The following is a 14,990-nucleotide window of genomic DNA, read 5'->3' as shown; positions in this document are numbered from 1 at the left end:
TTCCAATCTAGGTGCTGCCAGAAGCTATATGACAATGAGCATGTCACTTAACCTCTGAGAGCCCCAGTTTCCTCTTCCATAAAATAGGAGATAATGACAGTGTTTACCCTACAGGGTTGTTGTAAGGATTCAGTGAGATACTCCATGAGGTACTTGGACAGTGATGACATATGATGAGGGTTTAACAAATGTTAGCTGCTATGATAAATATGAATATTGAAAATAAGAATAATAACTTTCAAAATCAAGCTTGCATGTCTGATTCTAGCACAGGCCAGTTAACACTAGGACAAAGGGAAAACACGTTTCCATTGCCAAAGCCTGACCCTTAGACGGGGACAGCTGTCTTGCCTGCATCCACCTTTATTCCCAAGAGGGATCAGGGCAGAAAGACAGCTCAGGGCAGACCATGTCCAGGGCTGGGAAGACATCACAAAGCATCTAATGTAGGTGCTGGAACCATAAGACCATCTTTACGGAGAGACAGGGAATGAAGGTTAGGAGGAGGAAGCCGCAGAACCTCTCCTGGAATCTGGCAGCTCTGTTGCACAAGAGACCAGGAAGAGGGAGCCCAACTGGCCCCGCCTCCCGCCTGCCTCCGTACCTTACTGTCCAGCTTCTTCATGGTCACTAGGTCCAGAGACTTCAAGGAATGACCCGTGGGGGCAATGAAGTACAAGCAGGCGTGGATGCGGGAGTCATGGTAGGTGTGCAGTACCCTGCGGATCTTCAGCTCCTCCTGTAGGTAGGCCTCGAATTGGGCATCGATGAATTCCACAATGGGCTTGTAGCTAAAAGGGAGAGTAGGGAAATGGCCAGACCACTTCAAAAACCTGGATTCTGATACCGTTTCTTTTAGAAATTTAAAATGCCCTCTGGTAATCCAATTCCCTAACCAGCTGGATTTCTCCATCTCTGCTCAGGGGGCTCCGATCCCGTCAGGCCGGCCACCTCTTCGGTCCCCACATGAGCCAAACGTGTGCCCATTGGCGTGTTTTCTCTCTGGAATGCCCGCTTCTCTCTCCTCATCCAAAGCCTGCCCTCCCCGACCTCAAAGCTTGGATGAATGCCCACCTCTCCATGTTTCCCCAATTATGCTAGAAATCCCTTCTGTGACCGAGGAGCATAAAAAGAATTATGCTATTGGATTGCTTACCGTTGCTTCCCAAGGATTAGTGTTCCCTCAGATGGACTGTGTCCTTGTGAAGGGCAGGGATGGTGAAGGGCACTTTCCTGTCCCCCGGGCCCCCATGCAGTATGGAACCCATTGGCAGTACCTGTGGATGGGCTGATTGCCCTCCAGGCTGGACCCCTGTCTTTGCTTCCTGCATCTCCCCCACATTGCCTAAATACACGAGCGGGATACACGGTGGTGGTCAGGACCTCTCCTTGACCCGCTACTGGGGAATCTGATCAGAACGTGCTGGGTTCTGCTCAGTCTTGCTGGGTTCAGGGCGCTCCCCACTTGACTCCCCTAAGGTACAGATATTTTTCCAGTTCTCGTTTCCTTTAAGGTTGTGACTTTAAAATCTAAGTATTCATATAAAAGTTGGTAAAGCTAGTCCTGCCCACACACCCTCAACAGACGGACACATACACCTGGCTCACTGAGTCTCCACACACAGCTCCCCTTTGTGGCTCCAAGTCTTGCAGGGAGTCTCAGCCAAGAGTCAGTCCTCGGCTCACTCCTCCCTGTTCTGGGAAGCTTCTCACTTCTCTCCCGGGCCATTCCTGCCCCCCTGCAGCCCCTTTCTGCTCTAACTAGGTCAGCTTAGCTTCAGCCCTGCCTCTGTTCTCATCTCCCTGTCTGTCCACTGCCTCTCCATCTGGGGCTTCCTCCCTTCAAGCTAGAAGAGGTTTGTTATCTGGCCCGGGGCCGTGGGTTTGCAGATACCACTGCCAGATGGGAAGGGAACATGATCGAAGGAGGGGCTGGGCTCAGCCAATGCCTCTCACTTGCAGGAGCCTCCAACCTGCGTCTTTTTGAAAGATCCCCTGAGTAGAGGAGGGAAAAATAACTTTTTAAAAAAGAATCACACAATTCTAGATTCTGAGAGCTACATGCAGAGGAGAGAGCCGGGTACCTCTAGAGCCCCAGGGAAAAATCTAAAAATATAGTCCTTTCTTTCTTCCTTTGATCCTTCTGAGCCAAACATTGTTCTGAAGGGTCGTAGCATCAAAGAATCTCTTGGTTGCAGAGATCATTAGAAGGTTCTTGAAAAATTAGGAGTAGGGGCGGAGGGATGCATCCCTTAGGTTTATCTAATTAATTTTGGATGATTGGCTCATTTGAATGATCTAATCACGGCACTGCTACATTTTTTTTCCCCCTCCATTACACTAATCTTTTTTTTTAACTTCAGTTTTTTGCTCTACAAAAGGGATGAAAGGAGGAAAGAAAACAATGCACTTTTAGCTTTTTTCCGCTGAATCTGTAGTGATACCCTGGGCCTATCTTCCTGCTAATGTCTCTGGCTCTTGGGGTCTCTGAAGAGGTGCATTGATCAGACCAGCCAAACCAGCCAACCAACAAACAGTATTTCGTTTAGACTAATCCTAAATGGGTGATTCATCTTTGTCTTTTTCATTTTTTCCCCTTTTTCCTGCATTTTCTTTTTTCCTTCCAGTTTATTGAAACACAATTGACATACAGCACTGTATAAGTTTAAGGTATACAGCATAGCGATTTGATTTACATACATCATGAAGTGATTATCACATTAAGGTTGGTAGACATCTGTCATCTCATATAGGTTATAAAATAAAGGAAATAGAAATTTTTTTTCCTTGTGATGAGAACTCTTAAGATTTACTCTCTTTACAATTTTTCTATACAACATACAGCAGTGTTTGTTATATTTGTCATGTTGTACATTACAACCCTCATACGTATTTATCCTATAACTGGAGTCTTATTTGTGGAGCTGGCTGGCACTCTTTGGAGTCATAAAACCCCCACCCCTGGGTTCTCTGTGTGCCTGGAGCCTAGTGACACTTTAACCCCCACTCCTCCCTGCAGGACCCTTCACATACCTGCATTTCTGCAAGATATAAAACATCTTCCCTGGATATGTGTTTACCCTAACAAAACTCATCGCCCCAGGAGATAGCATCTCACAATACCCTAGGTGGACAGGCCTCACATCCTGCCCTTATCAAAGTCCTAAAACCTATTGTTCAGAGAAATCCCTGACAGATCAGGGACCTGTGCATGAATTGATCATGCAGCCCCTATTCCTTGTGTGCACAGCCCCCTTCCCTCAATAAAAGACCCTGCACGGCTACCCTCAGGCACCTCTCGCCTGTGTAGCCCCCTGTTACCTAAAGCAGCATGCCTATTAAACTTTCCTAAACTCTTCTCAGTCCCTGGTAATTCTTTACCAACCCGCATGTCACTGTCACCATGTTGTGTGTGTGCCCACATTATCTATCTTTATATCCTCAGTGTCCGACATGGTATCTGGAATATAGTGAGAGTCACAACCCATTCCCAATGGCTCATCCTCCCATGGTGGCCACCTCCCCCATCCTACTCTGTTGTGCTCACTGGACCCCAGTCCATGGTAAACAAAACCCCTTACTCCCATAGGCAACCTCCTCACAAAATGCTCCCTTCCTTTAAGTGACACCTGACTTCCCTTCAAAGATGCTGTTTCTCTCATACCCTTCTCAACTGAAAACTTCTCTATCTCTCACACCCAAAAGCAGCTTTTTTCCAGCTCATTTCCCACAGCTTACTATGGTCTATTCCATCTCTTACAAAACCCAGCTCCAACATACTCTATCTACGCCTCCTCATCACGGCTGTTTATCTTTTACTTTTCAGGGTAGGAGTTCATAACCTGGGATCCACAGACCTCCAAGGGGGTCTATCTATGGATGGAATTTATAGGATCCATGAACTTAGATAGAAAAACACACACATACACCCCCATCTTTTTCACTAAGCTCTAACTGAGGTTTTAGCAGTCTCTTCAGGTACAAAAGTAGGTAACAGCTTACGATAATTTCAGCAGTGCCCATGATTTCATAACCAATAGAAATCACCAATATTTTTGTTTCCTATTACAGTTGTTGCAAATATCTCAAAACAGCATTTATAATCATCACAACTTCCAAATTATAATAGCTATTAGACCTGCATATAGATATTCTTAATTCAGGGATTAATAGAAAAGCACATAGATTAACTAAATCACAATTTTTAAAATATTTTGGTAACTGTATTTTTTGGTATCACTGGTGTTTTCAGGCACTTAAAAATGTTATTCTGAGCCCATAGGCCTCATTGGATTGCATAAGGGGCCAAAGCTACAAAACAGCCCCAGGTCTAGGCACTATTTCTTATTCATTTCAGATAGCAATGTGTGTGAAGACAATAAAATAGGGTAACGGGATAAAAAGTGGCTGAGAGTTCAACTACTTTAAACACAGTGATCAGGGAAGGCTTCTCTGAGGATGTGACATTGGAGCTGCAAGGATGAGAATCACAGTGTCATGGAGAATCTGGGAGGAAAGTATCCCAGGCAGCGAGAGTAACAAATGTCATGGTGCTGAGGCAGAAACAAGCTTGACAGGTTTGAGCCATTGAATTAGTGAATGAAGGCAAAACAATAAACTATTCATAATTGCCCAAAGGTGGAAACAACTCAAAGGTCCATCAACTAATAAACCAAAGGTGGAATATCTACACAATGGAACACCACTCAGCCATTAAAAGGAAGAAAATTCGGATACAGGCTGCCACAGGATGAACCTTGAAAACATCATTACTCCTCTACCTCAGGGCAAAACCCTTTCTCCATTTGAGACCTATTTCATCCTCTCCTAGGGGCGCCTAACCCCCAGTATTTCTCCCCATTCGGAGTGACTGCCACGTGCTTGTGGACAACCCATCAACCTTCAGCCTCATTATTTCTCCATTGCCTCAACTTCCCCAACCCTCAGCTCCCTCTGCTTCAGTCACCTCCACACCTTACCTCTAGCCAGACCAGCTTCACCCCAGAATCCTCTAATGTCCTACTCTCTGACCACAGCCTCACAATTTTCCAGCTCTCTTCTGCCTTCAATCTTCCTAAACCTGATCTTTAACCTCATAGAATCCTTTGGTACCTTGACCTCTCCATTATCTCACAGGGTATCAGCCCCTTCCTGGCCTCACCTCCTTCTCAGCCCAGGCTGACCCCCAGCATTGACTCCCCAAGCCGTTCTTTTATCAGCTCACCTCCCACTGCACCCCTGCCTTCTACCCTCCTTGCCTAGCAAAACTGCTGGGCTGAACACATTTCAGGATCTGCTCCCTGCTCCTACAGCACTGCGGCTGAAGTTGGCTAGAAGCAATCACAAAACTTGGGGTCTTGGCACCCAAATTCATGGCCTCCAACCTCATGTAAGCCTTTAAAACAACATGACAATCCCTTTGCTCAGCCTTGATTGACTCCTCTCCCACTGCCTTCATTGACCACGTCAAACTTTCACCACCTTCCTCAAGGTCCAAAACTCATTCACAACCCCTTCCCTCTCACAAGATGCTCTTACCTTCTACTTTATCAACAAAATCAAGGCCACCAGGTTCACACCACCCTGACCTGCCTTACTCCCTCCCTTCTAAAAAGAAATCAACTCTTTCCTGTTTCCCCCTAGTCTCTGAGGATGAGGGGTCTCTCATCCTGTTCCAGGTCCATCACCCCTTGTGTACTTGACCTCATTCCTTTCAGGCTCTTTGAGAACCTTGCTTTATCTATCAGCTCCTCACCTCCTACTGACCACTCCCTCCCCTCAATCAATGAACAGGCTTGAGTCTTCCCTCACTTCAAAAAAAAGTCTTTTCACAGCCCAAACCTTCTCAACCACACATTTCTCCCCAGCTACTACCCTGTGTCTTTTCTTTCCTTAGCAGTCAAGTTTGGTTTTTGGCACCTACTACAGGGTCTGGCATATAATATGTGCCCAATGAATATTTAAATGGATGGATGGAGATTTTTTTGAAAGAATAATCTATTCATTTAGTTATTTATTTTTACTTCTTGTTCATTCCTCAACACACTGTAGACTGTTTTCTACCCTCACCAGCATCCTAGTTACTACATTCAATGGATAGTTTGGGATATTTTTTTGAAGTATAGTTGGTTTACAATGTTGTGTTAGTTTCAGGTATACAGCAAAGTGATTCAGCTATATATATAAATATAAATAATAATATAATATAATTACATGTTATAACATTACATATAACAATATATGCTATATTAAATATATATTTATATATAAATGTATATATATTCTTTCTCAGATTCTTCTCCATTATAGTGTTGCTGGTGATTAGGTTCTTGTCTCATCGCAGAAAGAATTCAGAGACGAGACAGGGAGGTTAAGAAAGTAAAGTGAGGATTTAGTAACGGGTAGATAGTCCACTCTCAAGGGGAGAGCAGGCAGGCTCAGGTGAGCAGCTGCACTGGGTTTCTTTGGCAAGTTGGTTACATAAGGTGTGAAAATGAATGGGCAGAATATTCATTGAGGAGGGAAGGGTTTCCCTCCTTTTTGCCCAATTCCTGACATCTGGCCTGGGTCCCCCTTTCTCTGCTCATATCTAACTATCTGCCTGCTCTAACAATGGGTTATTATAAGGAATTGAATATAGTTCCCTATGCTATACCATAAGTCCTTGCTGTATCTATTTTATATACGGTAGTGTGAATCTGTTAATCCCAGACTCCTAATTTACCCCTCCCCCCTTCCCTCTTTGGTAACCATAAGTTTGTTTTCTATGTCTGTGAGCTGGATACTTTTGTTTTTAAATGATGAAAAGTTAGAGATGTTTATTTTATTTTTCCCATCAGTGTGTATATCATTCATTCATTCAACAAATGTGCCCTGAATACCCACTGTAAGCCAACTGGCTAACTTGTACTCATCCTAAAAAACTTCAACACTTAGCTCAGCCATTCCTGGTCACCTCTTCTCCCCTTTCAGCAACTCACCCCACCTATATTCCCACCACCAGATCGCTACTCTTCCTGTTCCCACAGTCCCTCTCCACATACCTCTGTTATTGTACTTACCACATTATGTAGAATTTGTGTACATGTTTGTCCCCTCCTCTAAACTGTGAGCTCCTTAACTAAAGACTGTGCCTTATTTCTTAGTACCTCTGGTGAAAAGGAACAGAACTCAGTGGGGACTCCCCAAGTACAAAGTCTCCTCCATGTCCCATGCCTCTTGTTTGTAGAAAAGCTGAAGTTTCCCAGGCCTCCCTAAGTCACAAAAGAGCAGGTTCAAGTAGGTAATGATTAGGATAATAGAGTCACAGAATTTTCAGTGTCTGATGCACATTCTTGAGCTGTTTATAGATAGATACTATAACTGCCTCCAGAGGGAAAACACTAACTGCATGATGACCAAACTGCAGCCATGACATAAGCTGCTCCGTCTTGAGCAGTACTGAGTCTATGGCTAGCACAATTCTAAGATCTGGCCTCAAAAGAATGGGATTAACACTATTGCTCATCATAATCTATATTTTTGAGGGGATCAAAATAATTGTAGCTTGCTCTGCTCTTATACGTAAGCGGGCAACTAAAACTGTCAGCAAAGAGATACTACAAACCCGTGTTGACATCTTCCACTCTAAGAATATGGCCACTATGTCAGCCATATAGAAGACGGACCTTCGCCCCAATCCCATAGAAATGGAATGACATCTGGCAAGTGGGGATTTGTAAACAGCTCTTTTGCCTCTTTCCTGCTTGCCTATTTCTGTTCCCCTTAAACTCTAATTATAAAAATGAGATCACTCGGTAACATTTAACCTAACTTCTGACTTCTCTACTGAAGGTACGCAATGCCTTGCCTAACCTGTTGATTCCTTTCCTGGATTAAAAGGAGTAAGAATGAAGAATTAAGTTGTTAAAGAATGACTGACTTTCTAATGGACCTGAACATTGTCATTTTAAATGAAATAAGCCAGAAAGAGAAAGAAAAATACTATATATCACTTATATGTGGAATCTAAAAAAAAAAGACAAATGAACTTGCTTACAAAACAGAAATAGACTCACAGACATAGAAAACAAACTTATGGTTACCAGAGGAGGAAGGGAGTGGAAACGGATAAATTGGGAGTTCGAAATTTGCAGATACTAACTAACATATTTAAGATAGATAAACAACAAGTTCATAATGTATAGCACAGGGAACTATATTCAATATCTTGTAGTAACTTATGGTGAAAGAGAATATGAAAGTGAATATATGTATGTCCATGTATGACTGAAGTATGGTGCTGTACACCAGAAACTGACACAACACTGTAAACTGACTATACTTCAATGAAAAATATATATACAAGGAGAGGGGTGGGAAGCGACAGACTGGGAGTTCAAAATTTATAGATACTGACAGGCATATGTAGAACAGATAAACAAGATTATACTGTATAGCACAGGGAAATATATACAAGATCTTGTGGTAGCTCACAGCGAAAAAAAAATGTGACAATGAATATATGTATGTTCATGTATAACTGAAAAATTTTGCTCTATACTGGAATTTGACACAACATTGTAAAATGACTGTAACTCAATAAAAAATGTTTAAATAAATAAATATTTTGTATATATATGTATATATATTTATACACACACACACACACACACACACACACAAAAGAAAAAGAATGACTGACTTTCTACCCTCAACTTCCTCCCTCAGCAAATTTGCAGGTGGATGACATGGGCAGGATAGCATCCAATTGCAAGCAGACCACATGGGTAAATAGCATTCTAAAGGAAGATCAGAAGTCAGCAGGTATGCACACAATGGAAAAATGACGAAAAATCTGACCTCCTACCTTAATGATTAACTGAGATTGTTTCCCCTTTTTCCCTTTAAAAATTGTCATGGCTGAGCAGAATCTTCGAAGTTGGCCTCAGGACATGAATCCACCTTCTTCCCAGATTGCTGGCTTTTCTGATTAAAGCAACTTTCTTTTCTCCCAACATTTGCCTCTCAATTATTGGCTTTTGAGCAGTGAGTAGCCAAACCTGAGTTCAGTAACACTGGCATCTCACATTGTACCTGGCACACAGTAGACATTTAGTATTTTATAAACTGAACTAGATCCCTCCATATCAATTTGGTTACATGTCATGTGGATATTTTTCTCTCACATCTGCCCCCTCTTGTATATCCATGAAGCATATGCTCCTGTTCAAGCCCTCATCATCTCTCCCATCCTCACAAAAGTCACCCCTGACCTCCTTGCCTCCCTCTAGACACCGCTTTATCTTTTTCCCAGCTCAGAAAAGCTTTTTAAGTGAGCAGTCTACACCCACTTTATCTGCTTCCTTTCAATTTTTTAAAATTTGTTTTTAATTATGCAAGTAGTATCTGTACTTAATCTCCCCTCCTCAAAAGTAACTACTATTTTTCAGTTTGTTGATTATCCTTACAGACCTTCTTCTATGCCTCTATAAGCAGAGAGACAGACAAATGTTTGTTTTATTGGAAAGGGACAGATTTACACAAATGGCATCATGATCTGTGTATCATTCTGCAACCTCTTTTTTCACTTAACAACATCTTTATGTGAGTATGTATAGATCTAATTCATTCTTTTACACTGCCAAATACAATTCCATGGTATGGTTGTACAATAGCTCATTAAGTTGCTCTGTTGGTGGAAATTTAGACTGTTAAAAAATTTCTTTATTCCATAATGAATGCTACAGTGAACATCCTTGCTTTTTATGAACTTGTGCAATTGTTTCTCTAAAGTATATGCCTAAAGGTGGACCTGCCGGCTCATAAAACAGTCACATTTAAATTTTTAATAGATACCATCAAATTTGCCCTTTAAAAAAATCTTTATCAATTTACACTCACAGCAACATGAATGAAAGTACTCGATGTTGGTGGATAGGATATTTTTATCTTTTATTTTTACCAATCTGATAGATTAAAAAATACTTCATTTTTCATTTTGCATTTCCCTAATCCCTGATGAAGTTGAATGACCATCATTTCGTATGTTGATGGACCATTTACATTTTCCTTTCTGTCAATTGCCTGTTTATTTCTCATTGAATTGTAGAAGATCTTTTTGCATTTTAGAAAAAAATCCTTTGTCTGGTTTATAGGTTGCAAATATTTTCTCCCCATCTGTAATTTATTTTTACTTTTGTTTATGGTATCTTTCAATAGACTGTCGACTGGAAAAAATGCAGACCTAAAAGTTGAGAATTACATTTTATTTGGTGGACAAAACTGAGGACTTAAGCCCGGAAGACAGCCTCTCAGATAGCACTGAGGGACTCCTTACAAGAGGTAAGGGAGAGGGGGAGGGCATATAGCTTAAGTGGTAGAGTACATGCTTAGCATGCACAAGGTCCTAGGTTCAATCCCCAGTACTCCCTCTAAAAACATAAATAAATAAACCTAATTACCTCCCCCCCCAAATAAATAAATAAAATTAAAAAAAAAAAGAAGAGGTAAGGGAGGAGCCAGGATATATAGGGGATTTTGCAACAAAAACCAGGTAGTTAGAACATCAAAAGATTATTATTAAAGAAAACCAGACATCTCAAGTTAATGAATTTAGCACTTTTCTGCGTATGGAGAGATGCAAGAGCCTGGGCTCACTGAAATCATTCCTTTGATATGCATCTTAACTATCCAGGACCAGTATCCTGTTTTTCTCCATCCTGAATCCCCTCAGGGTCCACAGTTGGGGGCGGCTGCCGTGGCTGTTGGCTTGATGGCCACAACATCCTTTGTGTACTGATACGAGAGGCAACATCTTTCCATTCACAATACAAAGGGTTTTTTTTTTTTCATTTTAATGAATTTAAATCTGTCAGTGTTTTTGACTTTTGGATTTTGTGTCACAATTAGAAAAGCCTTCTCTACTTCCAAAGTGATAAAAATCTTCTATATTTTCCCCTCATATTTTTAGAATTTGTTTTTAATCCAACTGGAATCTATTTTTGTGAATAGTGTTTGTGTGGGAGGGTCTCATCTTATTTCTTCCTAGTGGATGGCCTATTTCCCAGCACATCTTCTTGAATAGTCCATTCTTCCCCTGCTAACTTACATACACTAAATTGCCATATAAACATGAATATGATCTTGGACTCATTTTTCTGTTCAGTCGCTCCTTTTGCCATTCTAATGCCTTTACTTCCTTACCTGCCATTCACTCACAGCAATCTAGTTTCTACCCGTAATTTATCTGTAATTATTATTCCTAAGTGTATTAATGATCTTCATGTTTTCAAACCCAATAGATAGTTTTCAGTTTTTATCTTCCTGGACACCATTTATCATTCCCTCCCATATGCTACATGATACAACTCTCCCTCGATTCTTCTACCAATAAAACTCATGATCATCATGATATCTTCTGTTCATTGGTTACCCTGTGCCAGGCACTATTTAAGCATTTCCTGTGCTATACATGTTGAGTCCGCCTCACCACAAGCCTCCGGGCAGATATTAGTATGATCATCATCCCCACTTGACAGAAGACTGGGGTATAGAGAATGTAAGTGCCTAGTTGTGGTATCAGCCCTGACAGTTGTAACTTGCATTTTTGTAATGCAAGTGCCTGGTTTCAGCTTTGATTTCAGAGACATCCACTTCAAAAAGGCATCCGCTTCAAGGTCAGCTATCTCGAGTAAACACACTGCCAGCCACCTAAAGATAAGGAACCAGCCCCTCCGACCCCCTACCTTAGGCTTTGTTTTAAAGAGCTTGGTTGATTTCCATCACTGACCATTTAGGCTGCTTGTTTTTTCTCTCCCAATGTTTTAAATTCCTGCTCTTATGTTTTAAATTCACCAATAAAGAGCAAGCCCGCAAAACTATAGGCCTCCCACTCCCAACCCGAATGAAAGCAGAACCCGAATGAGGCCCTGTGCGCAGGTTTTTTCTCTACCCATGACCTCCCTGTGTAGCCCCAGGTGTGCCTTGTCCTTTCCAGGACCTGTCAGTAACACATCTCCCCCCCCACCCATGGTTTCCCGATGGTTATTGCTGAGGGCGTCTTGCAATGATGATAAGAACCACAAGAGCTGGTCCAGTCACAACACTGGTTATGGATAAGATGAGACCAGCACAAAACACTTGTCCAAGATCCTTGGGCTAATAAGTGGCAAGATGGGATTTGAACCCAGGTCTGTCTGAGACCAAAGCCTACGTTACTAAGGACACCTCCTTCCAGCCTGTCCTGTCTTCCTCTTGAGTTCCTTTTGGTCCAGCATCTTTCCAAGGGTGGCTTTCCCCGGGATATGGCCTTTGTCACTGCTTGTCTCAGTTTGGCCCTGCGCCCTAGGTAAAGCAGGGCCTCCTAAGGCTCTATGTCAATGTGGCTGCACTGACAGAACTATGCCCACATGGCTCTGTCAGAATGGAGAAAATATGGCTTTTTATTGCAAATCCCTGGCGCTGACTCCACCTTGCTCCCCAGCCCAATTCTAAGGAGGCTTCTCATTTCTTTTTGCAGTTTGTATTATTTGATTGTGTATGAATATGTATCATATTTATAATCAGGAAAAACAATGAAGATATTACACATATAATAGAAGTAGATTAGCCTCTAAGGGGCTGTATCAGTTGGGCCCTCCTAAACCATAATTATCAAGTCATTTTCCAGTGTTAGACATGTTGAATGTATGTTACTGAGAACCAGGAGAAATTTAATTGAGATGCTGAGCAATCTGCAGCTGAGATGAATCACTTGTATTGTGACCCAAATATCCCCTTTCCCCAGGGTCTAATTTATTCTCCACCAAACAAGATTAGCACAATAAGCAAGCCTACAAAAAACCGAGGTGTCCTTTGTCTGGAATTTCAAATGGAAAACAGAAGTCAGTTCAATTAAGGAGCTAAATATATTTCTTCATTATAAGGAAATGAATATGGCTGTTGTAACTTTAAGGGAGAAAGAGGAGAATTTGGGATACAGTTCATCTAAGAAGCAAGAGCATCCTCAAAGGATGAGCAGACACTTTGCTCAAAATGATGAATGGCCTTTTCTGCAAAGAGCACGTGTGATAACCATGTGACTTTTAGTTAAATGCAGATGGGTGCCTGACCCCCCTCCCCCTCCCTCAACCCAGCCCTCATCACATCCTCAGTTGAGCCTCACCCCTACCCTCACTGGAACACCATTCTCAACCACCCACAGTCTCTCCTCCTACCTCTCTGCTTACTCCCCGTTCAGTCTCTTTCCAGGATGTCTTTTCCTCCATCTGCTGATTTAACATCCCAAGGTTTTTGTCTGTGACCCAGTGTTAATCTCACTCAACTCTGATCCCTGGATGAGCTTGTGTATGCCTGCAGCTGGAACATATCACCTATACCTTGATAACCCAAGTCTCTATTTCCAGCACAGACCCTCCCCTGACTTCTAACCCTGCCTATGCAGCTGCCCACCGAGAAAGGTCATCACGTCTCTCGATGGTCCACGGGCAGCTCAAACCCAGCGTGTCCAAAACAGAGCTGATTCTTTTAAAACCTGGTTCTCTCGGATGACCTCACTTACTGACTGCTGCCACCATCTGTCCACTCTCCAAAGCCAGAAACCTAGGCCTCATTCTAGGTTCTTCTTTTGCTTTCACATTACTACATCGAGTCTCTACCAAGTCCTGTTGGCTCTACCTACTCAACAGTTATCAAATGTGTCTGCCCGTCCCTATCTCAGCACTTGTTTCACCGCTGCCTTGATGGAATTGGTCCAACAGTCTCCTAATTGGTCTTCCTGCCTTCCAGCCCATCTCCATCCTACCCCAAACCCCTTCAATCAGACTACATCATTCTACTTCATAAAGCCTTTCAATGGCTCTATATCCACACATGCTAGAAACCCCTCCATAATCTGGCCCCTACTGACCTCTTCAGGCTCATCTCCCCCCCACTTTTCCCCCAGCTCATGCCAAGTGCCAGGCCAGGGGCAGACCAGTGTCATGGGGCCTTAAGCTCATAGGATTTGAAGGGCCCTTCAAGAAAAAAGAAACCAACATTATGACTAGAAATTAGTTCCAGGGCCTTGCAGGGGTCTGGGTAAGTGAGGGCCTGAAACAAGCTTCAGTGGCTTCACAGTAACTCTGCCCCTGGTCTCACCAAACAGAGCAAGCGCAGTTCCCCAGAGCATGCCACAGACTTCCACATCTCTTTGCCTTTGTATCAGCCATTGCCCCTGCCTGAAATGCCCTTTCCAACCTTCCTTTGTCTGTCTTACAAAATCGTTCACCCTTCAAGGGCCAGCTCAGGGGGCACCTCCTCTGTGCAGGCCTCTCTGACCTCCCCGCGTGGAGCTGACTGTTCTCTCCTTCGTGTTCTCATTATAACGTGTCCTTTACCTCTGTGTGCCCTGTCCTTACCAGAGCATACCACACTCCAGAGAACTCATTTGTTTAAAACCAGGCTTCCCCGTGAGTGCCTCAAGGGCAGAGACAAAGTCATTCCTTCTTAGATCGTCAGAGCATGTCAGGCCGGAGCTCCATAAACGTCGGCTGAATGGAATGGAAAGCGCGTGGAGTAAACAGACAGGGATCCTGGGCAGAGGCGGCGCTAGTGAGGTACCTGCTCCCTGCCTGCGTCAGCTGAGCGGAGGTCCAGGAGGACCCCCGTGGTGAGCTCCTCCCCGTGGCCTCCCACCAGCCTCCCCACCCCACTGCCTTCCTTACCTGTCCTCCTTGTTGATCTGGTCCCCGAAGCCCACTGTGCTAACGATTGTGAGCTTTAGCCCCACGTTGCTCTCTTGAAGGTCGTAAGTATTGGACCGGAGCTGGACACCCGGCTGTGTGTGGGTGGCTGGCTCCCCCTCGAACTTGGTGTTGAACAGGGTATCCATGAGGGTGGACTTGCCCAAACCTGTCTCTCCTGAGAAATGAAAGGATAAATTATAATCCATTCACACAGTGACCATGCGGCCATTACACATCATGTTTGGGGTGCATATTCATTAACATGGGAAAAAGTACATTCAATAA

The 14,990-nt window shown here is 43.2% G+C and overlaps 1 protein-coding gene across 2 annotated transcripts in view; it reads right to left on the bottom strand.

Moving 5' to 3' along the window:
* SEPTIN6 (septin 6) overlaps nucleotides 1-14,990 on the bottom strand; it is a 49,048-nt gene that overhangs the window by 12,302 nt on the left and 21,756 nt on the right. For both annotated transcript variants that reach the window (XM_032476121.1, XM_032476120.1), the window contains exons 3-4: nucleotides 14,685-14,880; nucleotides 605-791 (exon numbers count right to left, since the gene is read on the bottom strand). In XM_032476121.1, coding sequence (XP_032332012.1) covers nucleotides 605-791; nucleotides 14,685-14,880 — 383 coding nt within the window. The remainder of the gene's footprint in view (nucleotides 1-604; nucleotides 792-14,684; nucleotides 14,881-14,990) is intronic.

This window comes from Camelus ferus, chromosome X (assembly GCF_009834535.1).
Source record: "Camelus ferus isolate YT-003-E chromosome X, BCGSAC_Cfer_1.0, whole genome shotgun sequence".
Classification (NCBI taxonomy): Eukaryota; Metazoa; Chordata; class Mammalia; order Artiodactyla; family Camelidae; genus Camelus; species Camelus ferus.
Note: the sequence above shows the minus strand (reverse complement) of the source record. Positions and strands in the feature narration are given on the sequence as shown.